Raw genomic sequence first — 19923 nt, forward strand, 5'->3', positions numbered from 1 at the left:
TTGGCTATCTTGGGATTCGTGCCTGCCGAGACCTCTCCACCATGGTGCAGCCTCGACACCGACCAAGTCTCGGCCTCGCGCACAGTCCGTCCACAGTGGCTTGCACGTCCACCGCCGCACCCACTCCGAGGCAGTCCCGAGGCTCCCACGATGCATAGGATCTGATGGGACGGCCACGCCGCCCCAGTGCTCCAAGGACGGACCACTCCGACGGCCACACCACCACAGGAACAGGCTACAGGGCCCGGACACGCCGCCTCTGCTCACACGGCGCCGTATAGTTAGCTCATGTACCATCCTAGTCCTCCCTTAGGCTATAAAAGGAGAGGACTTGGGCTATTTTAGGAGGGGAGAACACCTGGTCACACCCACGCACACACGCACACTCCTGCCGCCTGAGAGCAACATCTCAAGCGACTCGCACGACACTCTGCCGAGACCTGGGACCAGCTCCCTCTCTCCTTTAGCTTGTAACCCCCTACTACGAGCACCTCGGTGCAAGGAATACAAGATCGATCTCTCAGACTGGACATAGGGCCTCGATTGCCTGAACCAGTATAAACCTTGTGTCTCTTTGCATCACCATCCGGAATCGGGAGCACGCAGAACAAATTCACTGGTTGGTTGAGGACCCCCCGGTCCAAAACACCGACAGTTGGCATGCCAGGTAGGGGCCGCTGCGTGTCGGTTTCGTCATCCCAGCAGGTTCCGGATGGCAGACCCCATACGACCATTGTGTCTCGGCACCGTGGTTTGGTTCGGGAGCCTAGAGTTCATGTCTCTAGGGCATGAGTACGACATGGTGCTCCTCACTCCTCGAGCCCCACTGTCCAACGATGAAGTTACGCCCCGGTAGCCTAGGCGCAGGCGGCGTCCGGGCGGCCGCTCTCACCGCGCTCGCCAAGCATGGCACGAACAAGGCCACCTCGACGCTACGTGAATCCGGTGCGACACGCCACCCCCCACCGATATCCTACGACCAGCTGTTGGCACAGGGTCCCTGGCTAGGGACCTGTCTAGCCTGAGCTTGGACAAAGGAAAGTTGCCTGAGGCACGCGGCGATGCCCAGTCGTCAAGCTCCGCTCCACCACTCCCTGAAGAGCCGACCCCGGCGGGGTAGAATCTGGCGACGGCACCATCCCCATACCCCTTTGGGTTGAGAAATGCCGCCGCCTCTTACGCCTACGCTTACACTGCCGCTCACGAGCATCCCTCGGAACGCCGCCAGCGCTTCGCTCTCGACCTGAGCACCCACTCCGACTCCTCGGACGAGGACGAGGCGTGGCCCGGGGTGGATTTCTCCGGACTCCACAACCCTGGGGCTTTGCGCCAGTTCTTGGCCGCAAGCGACTACTGCTTTGGCTACTCCGACTCCGACGACGAAGGCACCTACGACCCCACTCGCGAGTGTTTTCACATCGGGCTTGGGATGCCGAGGGTGGGCGAAGAGGACGAGGGGGCAGGTAGCCGTTCCCCGCTCTGCCCCGGCACGGGCGTCGCTACACCTCCACACGCCGTCCTACCGGCCGCACGAAATGAGAACGTCGCTCTTGCGCGACCTCAGCGCCCAGACCTAGAACAGCTCCGTGAGCTCCAGGCCAAGGTCAACCAAGACCAACTCCTTCTGCAGCAGCTTCGAGACTGTCTCAAATAGGAACAGTGAGGTTGCGGCGAAGGCGGGGGAGCCCGACGAGGGCCCTCGACGTGCATCACCGCATCCATAACAACGAAGGGAGTGAGCAACCCCCGGTCTTCAATCGCGCTAGCCAGAACATCACAGCTGCGGCAATGTTGGTTCGCGCAATGCCCGAGCCTTCTACCACAGAGGGGCGGCGGGTCCTCGGTGAGCTCCGAGATCTCCTAGAGACCGCCGCGGTTCAGCAGGCCGAGAGTTCCGCCTCCTGATGGCACGGGGGTGTCTCGAACCTGCCCGCGGCACCGCCTCGGTAGGATAGGGAAGCCTCGGCTCATCCTGAACCTGCTCGAGCACCGATAGCCCATAGGGTCCCCGTGCTTCTTGACCGCCTCGACAATCGACACGAGGTGCAGGGAGACCACGAGGTGGTCGGCTGACGACGACGCCACGATGGTGAGGGGCCCGCCCGAGGCTACCATGTGCACCGAGGTGGCCGCTATGACAGCGAGGAAGACCGCAGTCCTTCTCCTGAGCCTCCTAGCCCTCGAGTCTTTAGCAGAGCTATCCGTGTCGCCTAGTTTCCGGCCCATTTTCGGCAACCAGCCAACCTCGCGAAATACAGCGGTGAGACCAACCCCGAACTCTAGCTTGCCGACTACCACCTAGCCTGCCAGCTAGGTGGCGTGGATGATGACCTGCTCATCATCCGTAACCTCCCCTTGCTCTTGTCAGACTCGGTGTGAGCCTGGCTCGAGCACCTCCCTCCCTCACAAATCCACGACTGGCGCGACTTGGTTAGGGTCTTCGTTGGGAATTTCCAGGGCACATACGTACGTCCCGGAAACTCCTGGGACCTTAAGAGTTGCCGCCAGAAACCAGGTGAGTCTCTCCGAACTACCCAGCGTCGGCGACTCGGAGATCGTCCAGGCCTTCCTCTCTGGCACCACCTGCCGGGACCTGGTGCGGGAGCTAGGTCGGAACGTGCCACGCACCGCTGCTGCGCTCCTCGACATCGCCACCAACTTCGCCTCGGGCGAGGAGGTCGTCGGTGCCATCTTCCCCGACAGCGACGCCAAGGGAAAACGGAGGGACGAGGCCCCCGACGCCTCGGCCTCCCACCTCCCTAAGAAAAAGAAAAAGGGGCGCCTAGGGAAGCAGGAGGTCATGGAGGCTGATCTGGTCGGGGCCGTAGAACGCAAGAATCCCCGAGGCCCCAAAGGCCCTAGGCCTTTCGACGACATGCTCAAGAAACCATGCCCTTATCACCAAGGCCCGGTCAAGCACGCCCTCGAGGATTGCTCCATGCTGTGACATTACTACACTAGGCTCGGGCTCCCCGACGATGATGCCAAGCAGAAGGGCACCGGCGACCGGGTCGAGGACAAGGACGATGGGTTCGCCGAGGTACGCAACGCCTTCATGATCTTCGGCGGACCCTCGGCATGCCTTACGGCGCGGCAGCGCAAGAGGGAACGCCGAGAAGTCTTCTCGGTCAAGGTAGCCACCCCCAGTACCTTGACTAGTCTCGAGAGGCAATCACCTTCGATCGAGATGACCACCCTGACCGTGTTCTGAATCCCGGGCAGTACCTGCTGGTTGTCGACCCGATCATCGGCAACACCCGACTCTCCAAGGTGTTGATGGACGGAGGCAGCGGCCTCAACATCCTCTACGCCAACACCCTGGAGCTCTTGGAGATCGACCGGTCGAGGCTTCGAGGCGATGTCGCACCCTTCCACGGCATCGTGCTAGGGAAGCGCACGTGACCCCTCGGGCGCATTGACTTCCTATCTGCTTCGGCACCCCCTCCAACTACCGCAAGGAAGTCCTCACCTTCGAGGTAGTCGGGTTCGGGGGAGCCTACCACGCCATTCTGGGGCGGCCGTGCTACGCCAAGTTCATGGCAGTGCCCAACTATACCTACCTCAAGCTCAAGATGCCAGGCCCTAGTGGTGTCATCACGATTGAGTCCACGTACGAACATGCATACGACTGCGACATTGAATGCATCGAGTACGCCGAGGCTCTTGCGGAGGCCGAGACCCTCATCGCCCACCTCGACCAACTCAGTGGCGAGGTGCCTAACTCCAAGCGTCGCGCAGGGGTGTTCAAGCCCGCGGAAACCATCAAACTCATCCCGGTCGACCCCGCCTGCCCCGACGACCGGGCGCTGAGGATCAGCGCCACCCTCGACATCAAATAGGAAGCCGTGCTCGTCGACTTTCTCCGTGCGAATGCCAACATATTTGCATGGAGTCCCTCGGACATGCCGGGCATACCGAGGGAAGTCGCCGAGCATGCCTTGGACGTCCGAGCTAGCTCTAGACCGGTGAGGCAACGCCTGCGCCGCTTCGACGAGGAAAAGCGTAGGGCCATCGGTGAGGAGGTGCAGAAACTACTGGCGGCCAGGTTCATCAAGGAAGTATCCCACCCGGAGTGGTTGGCTAACCCCGTGTTAGTTAGGAAGAAAAGTGGGAAATGGAGGATGTGTGTAGACTATACCGGTTTGAACAAAGCCTGTCCAAAAGTCCCCTTCCCATTACCCCGAATCGATCAGATCGTTGACTCCACTGCGGGATGCGAAACCCTGTCTTTCCTTGATGCGTATTCTGGTTACCATCAAATCAAGATGAAAGAGTCCGACCAGCTCATGACTTCTTTCATCACACCATTCAGCATGTACTGCTACGTGACGATGCCCTTCGGCCTCAGAAACGCCGGTGCCACGTACCAGCGGTGCATGACCCAGGTCTTTGGCAACAACATTGGGCGGACCGTTGAGGCCTACGTAGACGACATCGTGGTCAAGACCAGAAAGGCCAAGGGTCTCGTCGACAACTTGACAATAACCTTCAAATGCCTTAGAGAAAAGGGCATCAAGCTCAATCCCGAGAAGTGTGTGTTCGGGGTTCCCCGAGGCATGCTCTTGGGATTCATAGTCTCGGAATGCGGCATCGAAGCCAACCCATAGAAGGTCTCGGCCATAACTGGCATGGGACCAATCAGGGACCTCAAGGGAGTACAGAGGGTCATGGGATGCCTTGCGGCCCTGAGCCGATTCATCTCGCGCCTCGGCGAAAAAGGTTTGCCTCTGTACCGACTCTTGAGAAAATCCAAGCATTTTTCCTGGACTCCCGAGGCCGAAGAAGCCCTCAATAGACTCAAAGCACAGCTCACGAATCCTCCCGTCCTGATACCCCCGGCCATGGACGAGACCCTCTTGCTCTACATCGCCGCAATGACCCAAGTGGTCAGTGCCACCGTAGTGGTAGAGAGGTAGGAAGAGGGGCACACTCTGCCCACCCAGCGACCTGTTTACTTCATCAGCGAGGTGCTCTCCGAGACCAAAGCACGCTACCCCCACGTCCAGAAGCTGGTCTACGCCGTGGTCCTAGCCCGGCGCAAACTGCATCACTACTTCGAGTCGCACCTAGTGACTGTGGTATCATCTTTCCCCCTGGGCGAAATAGTTCATAATCGGGAGGCCTCGGGCAGGATAGCCAAATGGGCTGTCGAGCTTATGGGGGAAACCTTGACCTTTGCGCCTCGAAAGGCGATCAAGTCTCAGGTCTTGGCCGATTTCGTGGCTGAATGGACAGATACCCAACTGCCACCCACTCAAATTCAGACGGAATACTGGACCCTGTACTTCGATGGATCCCTGATGAAGACCGGGGCAGGCGCGGGTCTACTCTTCATTTCGCCCCTCGGAGTACACATGCGCTACATGGTGCGGCTCCACTTCACCGTCTCCAACAACGTGGCCGAATACGAGGCCCTCATCAACGGCTTACAAGTCGCCATCGAACTTGGGGCGTGATGCCTCGACGTCCGAGGCGACTCATGGCTCGTCATAGATCAAGTGATGAAGGAGTCAAACTGCCTCGACCCCAAAATGGAGGCTTACTGCAAGCTGGTACGACGCCTAGAAGACAAGTTCGACGGTCTCGAGCTAAATCACGTCGCACGGAAGTACAACGAGGCCGCCGACAAGCTAGCAAAGATGGCCTCAGCACGGGTCCCGGTCCCCCCGAACGTCTTCGCCAGAGACCTCCACAAACCTTCCATTGGATACACCTCGACGATAGAGGAGGGCCCACCTGTGGAACCCGCGGCGAAGCTCGATGCCCTCTCTGCTGCCGAGACCCCCTCGGCCAAGCCCGAGGTCATGGAAGTCAACGCCAAGCCTCCACGGACTGATCAGGACACGGATTGGCGAGTCCCGTTTCTCGATTGGCTCGATTGGGGGGAGCTTCCTGACGACAAAACCGAAGCACGATGGCGAGCCAAGACCTACGCCCTCTACAACGGCAAATTGTACAGGCGAAGTCCCTCAGGTGTCCTCCAACGGTGTATCAGCTCCGAAGCGGGCCAAGCCCTGCTTTGGGACTTACACGTGGGCGCCTGTGGGCACCATGCGGCACCTCGGACGCTCGTAGGGAACGCTTTTCACCAAGGGTTCTACTGGCCGACGGCAATCGCTGACGCTACCAAGCTGGTACGCTCCTACGAAGGATGCCAGTACTATGCCCGGCAGACACATCTCCCGGCCCTGGCCCTACAAACCATCCCCATCACCTGGCCATTCGCCGTATGGGGTCTCGACATGGTCGGGCCTCTACAAAAGGCCCCCGGGGGCTTCACCCATCTATTGGTATCAATCGACAAGTTCTCCAAATGGATCGAGGCTCGTCCGATCAATCGAATCAAATCCGAGCAGGCAGTGCTATTCTTCACTGACATCATCCATAGGTTTGGGGTCCCCAACACCATCATCACCGACAACGGGACACAGTTCACTAGCAAAAGGTTCCTGACGTTTTGCGACGACCACCACATCCGTGTGGCCTGGTCGGCCGTAGGACACCCAAGGACCAACGGCCAAGTAGAGCGTGCCAACGGCATGATCCTACAAGGCCTCAAGCCAAGGATTCACAACCGATTGAAAAAGTTTGGCAAAAAATGGCTCGCCAAGCTCCCGTCGGTCATCTGGAGCCTGAGGAACACTCCAAGCCGAGCCACGGGATTCACGCCTTTCTTCCTAGTCTATGGGGCCGAGGCCATCCTCCCCACCGACTTGGAATATGGTTCCCCGAGGCTGCAAGCCTATAACGAACAAAGTAACCGCACCACCCGAGAGGATGCCCTTGATCAACTGGAGGAAGCCCGAGACGTCGCGCTACTACACTCAGCCAAATACCAGCAGAGCCTGCGGCGCTATTAGGCCCAACGCGTCCAAGGCCGAGACTTGAAGGTAGGTGACCTGGTGTTGAGGCTAGCACAGAGCAACAAGGGTCGCCACAAGCTGACCCCGCCATGGGAAGGACCGTACATCATTGCCCGAGTGCTGAAGCCCAGGACCTACAAACTGGCCAACGAGAAGGGCGAAGTCTTCACCAACGCTTGGAACATAGAACAGCTACGTCGCTTTTATCCCTAAATTTCCAAGCATTGTATATATCGTTTCTTGAAGTACAATTAAAAAGTGTTCTTTAGTTCGTCTAACTTTTCGAGAAACCCCCCGAGCCCATCGTAGGCCTCGGCAATACAGTAACACGGCAAGGGAAACTCGGTTTTGCCTCGGTAGAACCAAGCCTCCCTCGGGGGCTAGATAGGGGACCCCTCCCTAGGCGTCCCCTAGGTCCATGCACCATTCTTCAGTTGTTTTTTGCAAAAAATCCTACGCCAAGTCCCTAGCAGGCTCTGACGAATTAGTTGTAAAAACCCCTCGGACCAAGGTTTGTTTCCTAAGCAAGAGGCCGGTAGAGTCGCGAGACGGCCTACGCCTCTGGGCTACAACACTCCCTCACTACCTCTTGCTCAAGGGACGGCTTAGGCCCCAAGGGGGTGTTTTGCAAACGAAATCCGATCAGGAGCGACAGAGGGCAGAGGCTCGGAAACATAAGAAAAACAACTAGGAAACACAAGTACTTCAAAAGTAAAGGCCTCGACGGCCACAAGCGTTACGATACAAAAAACAACCCCTATTCTATTTTTACATAGCCCCCGGGGCCCAGATCAAGGCTCAGGGCCTTCAGCGTCGGCAGATGGTAGGGGAGGAACCACCTCCTCTTCGAAGAGCGTCGCCAGCGCCGTGCCAGGGCCTTCCACCGCCTCCATCAGCTTTGCCACCGCCGCGTCGGCCTCCTCGTCATCATCAGGCAGAACATAACCATCACTGATGGCCGGGAGGTCGACGCCAAGGTAGTGAGAGAAGATGACGGCCAGCGCCCGCTTGACACCCGTGTGTAGTGCCCCTCGAAGCCGCTCGCGCATCTGGCTGCTCAGCGCAATCAAGTGGCTCCCAAGGGAGCTGCCTGATTGAACCCCCTCGACCTCCAAGGCCTCGCAGGCGGAATGGGCAGCACACTTCAGCGCCTCATGCTCCCCGATCTCGGTCTCAAGCACCGTCTGCACCGCGCTGGAAGCCTCGGTGGCCCGAATGATCTTCGCCTCCGACTCTGCACCGCGGAAAACGGAATGAAGTCGAGCGAGAGAAAGGACAACCTAAGTTGGGGACGGAAGCCCACGGAGCTCACCCTTGGCCTTCTGCTCCCAGCGACGGGTCTTGGCCTGACAGGCCTTGGCCTTCTCCTTCAACCGTTGGGCCTCGAACCTAGAGGCCTCGGCCGCCCTGGAAGCTTCACTTCCCAGCTCTGCGTCATACAAGGAAGTCAGGGAGCAAACATAAGGAAAAGGAAACAAAACAAGGGGACTGGAACTCACCCTCGACCGTCCCCTTCAAAACCATAGCCTCGATTTGCGAGGCCTCAACTACAGCGAGGGCCTCGTTCAGTGCGCCTTTGGTCAGCCGGTGCGCACTCTCCTCTGCCCCCAGCTGCTCGGCGAGGGCCTCGCCCGAGGCCGTCGCCTCTTCGGCCCGGGACCTGAAGGCATCCCGATCGCTGACCGCGCGGATAAGCTCCTCCTCCAGCTCCTTGACCCGCGCCGCCAAAGGGGCGAGCTGCGCCTAGACCACGGCCGCCTTGACCTTCGCGTCGGCACAGTGAAGGCGGAGGTCCTCCACCTCCGTGCTTTGCGCCGACAGAAGCTCATTAGCATCGGCAAGAAGGCCCTTCTACCGGTGAAGCTGGTCCTAGACGCCCCTCTCCCACCGGAGAAAGACCGACTTCCCAAGCGACCGGGTCTCGAGCTCCTGGGGAAGCAAAGCGAGGGTCATTGGTCGCAATAAAATCAGGAAAGTAAACGTCGCGCGAGAAAGGAAAACACGAACCTGGGCGACTCCGGGCAGTTCGTCGGCCACCATGGACAGCGCCGTCCGTAGCGACCGCTCCGCCAGTTGGCGGTACTGCTCGAAGGTGTTCCAGCACCCGCCCTCGGCCACGTCCTCAAGGGCGAATAGAGGCTCCCCCTCAGGGTCGTCCCGGCTCCGCCACAATACCCGCGGGTGATCCCACCCGTGAGGCTCGGGCTGGACCCGCACGAGGGCCGAGCTTCCCTCATCCAAGAGCGGCGCTGGCTGCTCCACGGCATCGGTCTCCTTGGCGTTGGCCACCTCCCGCGCCCGGGAAGTATCGTCGGAGGAGATCGGATAGACCAACGGCGGGCCCTGAACCAAAGGCACCACTGAGGCAGCCGCCGCCTGCATCTCCGCCTCCTGCACAGACGGCCTCGCCGCCATCACGACGGTCTTGGTGACCTCGGGGGCTCCGGCCTCTGCAATTATGGCCTCGGCGGTCTCAGGGGCTCTGGCGTCCGCCATCGTGGCCTCGGCAGACGCAGAGACACCGACCGCAGCCATCGCGGTCTCAGCGGTCGTAGGCACCGTAGCTTCCGTCGCCTCAACCTCGGAGACCCCGGGGGCCTCGGCAACAAAGGGCATGCCGGCCCCATCCGACTCGTGAGCCTCGCCCCCACGAGGTGGAAGCGCTCCCTCCCTCGTCTGTGTAGGGGCCGCCTCGACAGCCCCTCCTTGGGCGGCCGGCCCCTTTGGGTCGACCCTCGCCGACGCCGCGCCGCGTTGGATAGCGGCTTGTGCCTCCGCCACCCAGTGTGCGGAGGAGCCGGGGCTCGCCTTAAGCGCCTTAAGGGGCGCCAAGGGGAGGTTGTCCGCAGGCCGCTTCCGACTAAGGAAAATTAACCTACAGGGTCAGCACAAAACTAAAAAAGCGACTGAAAAACACCATGACCCTGCCAAGAATACACTTGCCTTGATCGGGGCGGCCCCCGCTTCGCCACGGCAAACCTCATCTGCAGCTGCGGAGGCGGCGGCAGAGGCGTCGCCTCCGTATCCATCGACGCCGGTCAGTCTTCAGCGGACCCCGGCGCCCCTTCGATCCTCTGCAGGGGCGGTGGCGTCGCCTCCGCTGCCACCTGCTCCACCACGGCCGCCGAGCCTACCGGGCTGACGGCGCGTTTGCCTAACGCCCGCGCCTCGGGCGTGTCGGCCTCGGCCCCGGAGCGGGCAACCGCCGGCCCTGGGTCCACTTCTCCTCCCCTTCTCGGGGGTGCCGGGCTGCTTACCGACACCCCGGGCGCCACCTCCATGACATCAGGAAGGTGGTCCAGGGGACCTCGCCCTCCCTCGACCTTGTCGTCCCTGTCCGAGGCCTCCGTCGACATCGACGTCGATGGGGATTCCTCCAGAGGAAAACCGTCCTTCCGTCGACATCCAGCTCCTCGCGCGTGAGGATGTGCTTCGTGCGCTTCGCCGCCTTGGCGTCCTTTCGCCTCTTCTGCGCATCGGCGTGAGCGCGGTTGACCGCCCACCGCCCCGCGTCCTCGGGAACGGGCGGTGGAGAGGAGCGCACATCCCTCATCCCCTAAAGGAACGACAAACACACATAAGGGAACAAGGGGTAAGGGGAGACTAAGGAGGTTCAGAGGCTACAACGGCGCACGACTTACCAATGAAAGGAACCCCCGCGACGGCCGCATCGCGATAGGGGTCAAGTTGCCGCCCCTCAGCTTCGCCTCTACCATCTCCCCCACCCGACGAAGAATCTCCTCCTCAGAAAGGGCGGAGGAGGACATCCGGGTGCCCTCAATGGGCTCACCCGGCTTCATCTCGAACAGCCGCCGCCGCCGAGCCATCAGCGGCAGCACCCTCCGGCGGTGGAACGTGGCCACAACCACAGCCACGGTGAGGCCGTGGCCCCGCAGCCTCGCCAGCCCCTCTAGGAGCGGCTCCAGCTTGGGCTGGTCGACCTTCGGGACGCCCCACTTCCACTTCTCCAGGCAACTCCCCACAATCCGCCCGGTGTAGGGGGGAAGCCCTCCGTCGTCGTTACGAAGGTAAAACCAACTCATGTACCACCGGCGGTTGGAGGACGCGAGTTGGGCCAGGATGTAGAGGTGCAGGCGGTCCTGACGCACTTGGAGAGTGCAGCCTCCGGCCCTCGCCGCCTTCCTCTTACCCGACGTGCCCGTCGGCTTTGTAGTATGCCCCGCCCGAAACAGATGGAGCCACAACTCCCAATGGGGAGCGATCCCTAAATACCCCTCACAGACGGCAACAAAGATAGCCGCCTGAGCGATGGAGTTGGGATTAAAATTGTGGAGCTCCACGCCGTAGTAGTGCGTGAGCGCCCGCATGAACCGGTCCGCCGGGACGCTGAGGCCGTGCTCGTGGAAGGAGACAAAGCTTACGACATAGCCGTCGTGAGGCCTCGGCTCCAGCTCGCCGTACGGAGCAATCCACTCCGGCCTAGTGGAGTCAGTCACCGGGCGGAGGAGCCCACCGTCGACAAGCGACTGGAGCATCTCCTCGGTGACGTTCGACGGATCCTAGGGGTCCGCCTCGACAACAACGATGTCACCGGCCATGGGTGCGATGGAGGAATCAGGTGCGGCGATGAGTCTTTTCTCTCCCTCCCACACTCTCGCTTTTTTCTCGCTTCGTCCCTAGGCTCGCTCTTCCTCCTCTCCTTCTCGGCACTCGCTGCTCTAGCGATGGCTCGGCGGGGGCGGCGCTAATGCAGGCAAGGTAAGACAAGGAGGGGCACAACTCCCCAGGTATTTATGCAGGGAGGAGGCGAAACGAGCGGGCGATGAAATCGGGGAAGTTTCCCCCCAATCCGGCGCGGTTAACCACGAGCCGATTTCGCCGGCCCATGCGCCCACGTCTCCCGCATTAAATGCGAGGACGGTTGCATCCCATCCACCACGCCACGCTCGGCCACTACGGCAGCAGGTGTCGTTTCGACTCCCAATGAAACTGCCTCAAAAGGCGCGCCGCCCGTACCGAGCCAATAGGGAAGATATTCCCTGCGGCCTATTCCTTTCGTATGAAGGAATCTGGCTCTAAACCTGTTACGGTCCAGGGGTTCGAAGGCTGGGCCTCTAAGAGGTTTCGACAGCCGCCCCAGGGCAATAGAGTTAGGGACGACCGCGGGCGAGCCCATACGGGGCCGAGGCCCAAGCAAGCGAAACGCTTGGGACGCCCAAAGTTGTGTCTGAGACCGGAGGAAAGTCTCCGAATGGGATCCCACCGTAGGGAGGCACCGAGCCACCAAGGCCTAGCGAACGGCCTCGGCACCCACTAGAGACATCCTCTGGTACTCTTGGAGTGTGTCTCTGGACCACTAGCCGTCCCCTAGCGAACGGGGTATGGGCCTCCACTCGGACTACCCGATAACAGCTCACCGGAAGTGCCATCGCTCGTGCCCATCGAGGGTAGCGAGGCACAATCCACCCCTCCTTCCGAGCGAAAAGGAAGCGCGAGGGTCGCACAAAAAGTCAGGGGAACCCCCAACGGCCTTCTCGCTTTATGCAGAGGCTAGGGGGCTCTTCCTGCAACCTTGCCGAGACCCAGTGACCCCAGCTCGCACTCAAAGGGGCTCGGCAAAACAAACCCTCCTTCCGAGCGAAAAGGAAGCGTGAGGGTCGTACAAAAAGATAGGGGAGTCCCTGACGGCCCTCTCACCCTGTGCAGAGGCTAGGGGGCTCTTCCTGCAAATACGCCGAGACCCCACAACTCGAGCCCATGCCCAAAAGGGGGCCTCGGCAAACAAACCCTCACGCGCGAGGGGCGTATAAAAAGTCAGGGGAACTCCCGACGGCCCTCTCGCTCTACGCAGAGGCTAGGGGCTCTTCCTGCAACCTTGCCAAGACCAGAATCGGCTCGGCAAACAAACCCTCTGTCTGAACGAAAAGGATATGTGAGGGGCGAATGAAAAAGTCAGGGGACCCCCGACCGTCCTCTTGCTCCAGGCGGAGGCTCGGGGGCTCCTCTTGCACCCAAAAACCAAGACAAACGGTTCAAAGCCATGCTAGAGGTTTCATTACAAAACACAATAAAGGGCACCGAGCCCGTTACGGTCCAGGGGTTCGAAGGCTGGGCCTCCAAGAGGTTTCGACAGCCACCCCAGGGCAACAGAGTCAGGGACGACTTCGGGGCGAGCCTACGAATGGCCCAGGCCCGAACGAACAGTCGCTCGGGGCGTCCTAAGTCGTGTCCGAGACCGGCAGGAAAGTATCCGAATGGGATCCCACCGTAGGGAGGCACCGAGCCACCGAGGCCTAGCGAACGGCCTCAGCACCCACTAGAGAAATCCTCTGATACTTTTGGAGTGCGTCTCTGGACCGCTAGCCGTCCCCTAGCGAACGGGGCTCGGGCCTCCACTCGGACTACCCGATAACAGCTCACCGAAAGTGTCCACGCTCACGCCCATCGAGGGTAGCCTGGCACATTCCACCCCTCCTTCCGAGCGAAAGGAAGCGTGAGGGACATACCCAAAGTCAGGGGGACCCCTGACGAACCTCTCGCTCCGTGCGGAGGCTAGAGGGCTTCTTTTTTTCTGCGGCCTCGCCGAGACCCCCGCAACCCGAACTTGCGCTTATGGGCTCGGCAAATGCAATAAGAACTAATCGCTCAAACGCGAAAATGGAGAAAGCCCCTGGAGGAGTAACTTCACTCCTCCAGGGGCTCGGGGGCTACACCCGGCGGGTGCGCTCGCGCGCACCCACCGGAACCTCAAAAAACAAACCAATTCCTACGGAGCAGGCATAAACCCAGCCTCGACAAACCCTCAGGGAGAGTGCATGCACTCACCCCGAGGCTCGGGGGCTACTGTCGGGTACCTTAGAACGGGGTACCCCAAGCAAACATCAAACGGGTCGCTGAAATCCCATCTAAAAAATAAAGCTAGAAGGTAAGCCGTGGGCCCCTCACCTGCCATGACCGAGCCCACTGGGCCCTCCTCCACCTCGCCTCGAGCCTCGAGCAGGAGGTCTCGGCATCCTGGAACAAACTCCGCCTCGCGCGAGGCTCCCCAGGGTAGGCCTCGACAGGGGGCGCCGTCTCCGTCTCGCCCCAGGCTCTCTAGGGAAGGCCTCGGCAGGGGTACATTCTCCGTATCGCGCGAGGCGTCTCGCGCAAGGCCTCGGCAAGGAGCCCGATCTCCGTCTCGTGTGAGGCCTCGGCAAGGAGCCCGATCTCCGTGTCGCTCGAGGCCGGGTCGCCCGCAACCCGTCACCCCCCGCCTCGATCGACCCTCCAGACAACGTGTCATGTCCCATTAATGCTTCAACCACTCCCGCAATCTCAGCCGGACGACGGCTCAACGCCACAGAATGGCTGACACGACCCAAGGTCGCATTAGCGCCATGCCGGCCGGGACAGGACACGGCAGGGATTACCGGCCACTGTATCCTAACGCTGTATCCACGATCAGCGCCATACCGGCTGGGACAGGGTACGGCGGGGATTACCGGCCACTGTGTCCTAACGCTGTATCCACGATCAGCGCCATACCGGCTGGGACAGGGTACGGCGGGAATTACCGGCCACTGTGTCCTAACACTGTACCCACGATCAGCCGCCCACTCAAGGCCTCGGCACTGTACACCAAGGTCTCAGCTATCTTGGGATTCGTGCCTGCCGAGACCCCTCCACCATGGTGCAGCCTCGACACCGACCAAGTCTCGGCCTCGCACGCAGTCCGTCCACAGTGGCTTGCACGTCCACCGCCGCACCCACTCCGAGGCAGTCCTGGGGCTCCCACGACGCACAGGATCTGATGGGACGGCCATGCCGCCCCAGTGCTCCAAGGACGGACCACTCCGACGGCCACACCACCACAGGAACAGGCTACAGGGCCCGGACACGCCGCCTCTGCTCACACGGCGCCGTATAGTTAGCTCATGTACCGTCCTAGTCCTCCCTTAGGCTATAAAAGGAGAGGACTTGGGCTGTTTTAGGAGGGGAGAACACCTGGTAACACCCACGCACACACGCACACTCCTGCCGCCTGAGAGCAACGTCTCAAGCGGCCCGCACGACACCCTGCCGAGACCTGGGACCAGCTCCCTCTCTCCTTTAGCTTGTAACCCCCTACTACGAGCACCTCGGTGCAAGGAATACAAGATCGATCTCTTAGACTGGACGTAGGGCCTCGATTGCCTGAACCAGTATAAACCTTGTGTCTCTTTGCATCACCATCCGAAATCGGGAGCACGTAGAACAAATTCACTGGTTGGTTGAGGACCCCCCGGTCCGAAACACCGACAAGAAGGCTTATAGGAGTTGGAATCAAGGTTCACGGTGGGGGCTCAGAAGGAGAGATTTGGGGAAAACAGATGCGATAGAGAAGGACGGAGGGAGACAAGAAGACTCACTGTATATGCGGCGTACAAAGGGCGGCGGGCGAGGGCAACAACGGCACCTGACGGAGACAGCGGCGGACGAGGGCGGGGGGGGGGGGGGGGGGGGCGAGGGTAACCACGGCACACGACGGCAACAGCGGCGGTCATGGGCGGAGGATGGGCAACTGCGGCGTGGGAGGTAGAGGGCAACAACAGTGCTGAGCGGAACAGGGACGACCGTAGGTGCGCAGACATAGAGGACGCGGCCGCCACTGCCGACAATGCCGCCACCGACGGCACCTGCAAGGCCACGGCTACCGTTTAGGGGCGTGTTTGTTTGCCTGCACTAGGTGGCCCGTGCGTCCCAGCCCAGCCTCGTCACGTGGAGCCAGCCCTAAGTGGTGCAACTAGTGTTTGTTTGTTTGCCTGGACACAGTAGGGCTGGCTGAGGCTGAGATAGCGTTTGTTTGCCTGGCTCAATGTGTATGGTTATCCTGCATCAAGACTTAGGTATCCTTACCACCACTACTTCTTCTCCCTCATCAGATTGCCATTTCATCGAGCACCTTGCTGGTGTCAACATCTCAATCACCTCTTCCTCGCTCCTTGCTGCTGCCGTGTGCCTCTTCTTCTTCAAGCACGGCGAGGAGCTTGGGCGGGGACATGTCGTAGGCGCACTCCACGTTCGCTAACTCCCGCACAGCACAGCTAGTGCCCACCGTCCTCGCAGCAGCAGCGAGCCGCTCGAGCTCCTTGGAGATGTCAGAGTTGAAGCTGGAGGTCGGAGAAGTCCCGCGACAGCTCGAGTAGCTCCGTGGCGGCCGCGTTGATGGTGGAGGACGACTTGGCGATGGCCGTCGGGTGTGCGGGCCCCGCGGTGGCGGCGAGCTCGCAGAGGTGGATCTGGGAAGTAGAACACCGCATGCCCGCCCATGGTCCACGCCCGTGGCTTGCTAGCCGCGGCGGCCTGCGCGACGGCGGCGACCGTGCCCGCGGCCTGTAGGGCAGCGTGGCTTGCTCGCCAGCGGCGGCGGTGCCCGCCCCCGTGGCCTGCAGGTAGAGTGGCGGCGGCTTGCGTGGCGGCGGCGCCCGCGCCCGCGACTTGCAGGCAGCGGCGGCGCCCGTGGCTTCCTCGCGCACGTGGCTAGCTCGCCAGCGGCGGTGCCCGCATTTGTGGCTTCCTCGCACCCGCACCCGTGGCGCGGCGGCCTGGAGAAGACGACCATGGGAGGAGGTGACGGAATCTCTTGCCTCTGGCTCCATCGCGCCCGCGTTCCCCCAGAGCCAGGCCCAGGGCTGCTTTACGTAGCGTGTGAGGCGGGCTCTCAACCCTGTCCAGGCAATCAAACACCTTAGGTTGCACTCCCAGGGCACGATGGCCCATTTGATCCAGGCAAACAAACGCGCACTACACTCCCAGACCACAGAAATGACACGAAGCAGCGGGATAATTTTTTTAGATGCAAAAAAGCAGCCGGATAATTCAAAAGGAATAGCAAACGAAACCCACACACCTTAGATGGGACCACAGAACAGAAAGCACGAATCTTAACAACAATCAGCACCATACAAAAGTGGAAGATAACAGAAACAAAAAAAACTGCTGGAAGATATTTAGAAATCGCGAAAAAAAATGGTTTTGGTTTTCTGATCCAATTCAGCGAAAGTTGGTAAGGTCAAATGGGCTTTTCCCCCGAAAGAAATTGTTGAACTAGCACGGAACTGGGCAGCATGGGAACCATAAGCAAAGGTCGTGTAACCCAAGAAGGCCCAAGTCCAGTTTTTATCTTCATTGAGGCTTTCTCTGGAGGAGAGAAACCTCACCAACAACGCATACACATACACACACTCCGCTTCATGCCTCTTCCGACCGCGCCGGCGCTTCGGTGCTAGCCATAGCCGCCGCCATTGCCGGCCGCGCTCCGCCGGATCCAAAGGCTGGGTAAGCCTTCGCACTTCACTGATCAATCTGTATTGGATTATTTCTCTCTTTATTCATCTGATTACCAATCTCTCATCCTACTGCACGCCGACAGCATCCCCGCAGGCGCTCGTAGCTCCACGAGATGGAAGGGCCACCCGAGAAGAGGTACCCGTTGGTCAGCCTCACCGATGAGCTCCTGGTAGAGATCCTCAGCCGCCTCCCTGTCCTCTCTCTGTGCCGCTTCAAGTGCGTATCCCGGTCGTGGCGCGACCTCATCTCCGACCGCAGCCACCGCAAGAAGCTACCCCACACCCTGGTCGGATTCTTCTACAAGAGCCTCAACGGTGGGCGTTTCCCACTCACGGCTCACCACTTCACCAACGTCACCGGGAAAGGCATACCCTTCATCTACCCCTCCTTCTCCTTCTTGCCCGTCTGCATCAGTAACGTCATCCCCTTGGACTGCTGCAATGGCCTCCTCCTCTGCCGCTGTTTTCAGCCTGGTCCTCGTGACAGCAACGGTAATAGGCCGTTTCATTATGCCGTGTGCAATCCTGCCAGCGAGAAGTGGGTGATGTTGCCTGATGGCAGCTGGGCTAGTGGTGAGGTTGGCACTGCCCGTCTAGGCTTTGATCCGGCCGCCTCCTCGCATTTTCATGTGGTGGAGTATGTGAAAGACGAGGATGAGTATATCACAGGGGTGGATATTTACTCATCCAAAACTGGATCATGGAGTTCCAGTGAAAGTGAATGGAGTGATAATGCTAGGCTTTGTGATGGTTCAAGAAGTGTCTTTCTCAATGGCATTATGCACTCGCTCGTGTTTAGGAATGAAATTGTGGCGGTGGATATGGAGGGAAAGAGATGGGGGACAATTCCTACACCACCCAGTGACAATTTTGGCTTCATCCATCAAGCTCATGGTCATCTGCTTTTCTTTGATATGGATCACAATGAAGCTAACAAACTATTGGTTTGGATTCTTGAAGACTATGATACAGATGAATGGATAGTGAAGTATACGATCAGCACCCTTGGTCTGTTTGGAGGGAAGAAGCTGCGATTTGATTTTGACTATCAAGTGATTGCAGTTCATCCAGAAAGTAATTTAGTTTTCTTTGTTTATGGGTGGGACAATACATTGATGGCTTATGAAATGGATCGCAGGGAAGTGCATGTCATCCGCGATCTTGGAACGGACTCCTGTGGTCGCTATCTTCCATATGTTCCCTTCTTCTCAGATTCATTAGCTGACGAGCACTAGAACTGCATCAAGGAGTATCATTTCTAGCAATGATTCAGTTAGTTGAGTAGACCTTATGTTTGAAGTCTGAAGTTTCTTTGTACTTGTAACTTGCTGGACACATGCCTCTTGTGTTATTTTGATTAGACCAATGCTGTTTAATTATTGGGGTAGATAAACTGCCTCTATGAATGGTTAACCTTATTATTTAAGTTTAAACCAGTTATATTCCTTGTTTTCTATTGTTTTTGTCCGTGGATGCTTCTTAAGCTCAGTGTGCAGATGTTGAACACAGACTGTTCTTCTGACTCAAAATATAGCTCAATCACTTTATTAGCCTGTATTGTCACTTTTGCAGGTAATTGGTCTCATTCTTGCTTGTTACCTTGATGCTTCCTTCACATGCAGATATTTCCTTTTCTGTCAACAACAACAAAAAAAAAACCTTTAAACCCAGCAGAAGCAATCAAGATTCAGGCACGTGAATAGCTGTTTTCCATGCACGTCTATCTAAGGCTAAGTCTTTGTGTATATTCTATCATTTCAAGTCTCCTTTTATTGCCTCTACCCAAGTCAACTTCGGTCTTCCTCTGTCTCTCTTCACGTTACTATCCTGACTTATGATTCCACTACGCACCGGTGCCTCTAGAGGTCTCCGTTGGACATGTCCAAACTGTCTCAACCGGTGTTGGACAAGCTTTTCTTCAATTGGTACTACCTCTAATCTATCACGTATATCATCGTTCCGAACTCGATCCCTTATATGACCGTAAATCCAACGCAACATACACATTTCCGCGACACTTATCTATTGAACATGTCGTATTTTCATAGGTCAACATTCTGCACCATACAACATAGCAGGTCTAATCGCTGTCCTATAAAACCTGCCTTTTAGCTTCTGTGGTACCCTTTTGTCACATATGACATCAGATGCTTGGCGCCACTTCATTCACCCTGCTTTGATTCTATGGCTAACATCTTCATCAATATTCCCGTCTCTCTGTAGCATTGATCCTAAATATCGAAAGGTATCCTTCCTAGGCACTACTTGACCTTCCAAACTAATATCTTCCTCCTCCCGAGTAGTAGTGCTGAAGTCACATCTCATATACTTAGTTTTAGTTCTACTGAGTCTAAAACCTTTAAACTCCAAAGTTTTCCGCCATAACTCTAGTTTCTGATTCACTCCTGTCCGACTGTCATCAAGTAGCACTACATCGTCCACGAAAAGCATACACCAAGGGATGTCTCCTTGTATGTCCCTAGTGACCTCATCCATCACTAAGGCAAATAGATAAGGACTCAAAACTGATCCTTGATGTAGTCCTATCCTAATCGGAAAGTCATTCGTGTCTCCATCACTTGTTCGAACACTAGTCACAACATTGTTATACATGTCCTTAATGAGCCTGACGTACTTCGTTGGTACTTTATGTTTGTCCAAAGCCCACCACATAACATTTTTTGGTATTTTATCATAAGCTTTCTCCAAGTCAATAAAAACCATGTGTAGGTTCTTCTTTTTCTTCCTATACCGCTCCATAACTTGTCTTATTAAGAAAATGGCTTCCA

General features: G+C 58.3%; 1 protein-coding gene across 2 annotated transcripts; it reads left to right on the plus strand.

The window, feature by feature from the left end:
• The first annotated feature begins 17010 nt into the window (after positions 1–17010).
• Positions 17011–18562, plus strand: LOC136539499 (F-box protein At5g07610-like). Of its 2 annotated transcripts, none has more exons than XM_066531468.1 (2): positions 17011–17123; positions 17229–18562. In XM_066531468.1, the coding sequence occupies exon 2, from the start codon at positions 17248–17250 to the stop codon at positions 18367–18369; it is 1122 nt and encodes a 373-aa protein (XP_066387565.1). In that variant the 5' UTR covers positions 17011–17123; positions 17229–17247; the 3' UTR covers positions 18370–18562. The 2 variants fall into 2 exon arrangements, with proteins under 2 accessions (XP_066387565.1, XP_066387564.1); XM_066531467.1 differs by having other exon boundaries at positions 17015–17123; positions 17218–18562.
• Positions 18563–19923: the final 1361 nt, after the last annotated feature.

The sequence above is a fragment of the Miscanthus floridulus genome, chromosome 2 (assembly GCF_019320115.1).
Source record: "Miscanthus floridulus cultivar M001 chromosome 2, ASM1932011v1, whole genome shotgun sequence".
Taxonomy (NCBI): Eukaryota; Viridiplantae; Streptophyta; class Magnoliopsida; order Poales; family Poaceae; genus Miscanthus; species Miscanthus floridulus.

What these genes read in the sequence shown, in the direction of transcription:
- LOC136539499 (XM_066531468.1), top strand. Translation starts at nt 17,248, where the DNA reads ATGGAAGGGCCACCCGAGAAGAGGTACCCGTTGGTCAGCCTCACCGAT.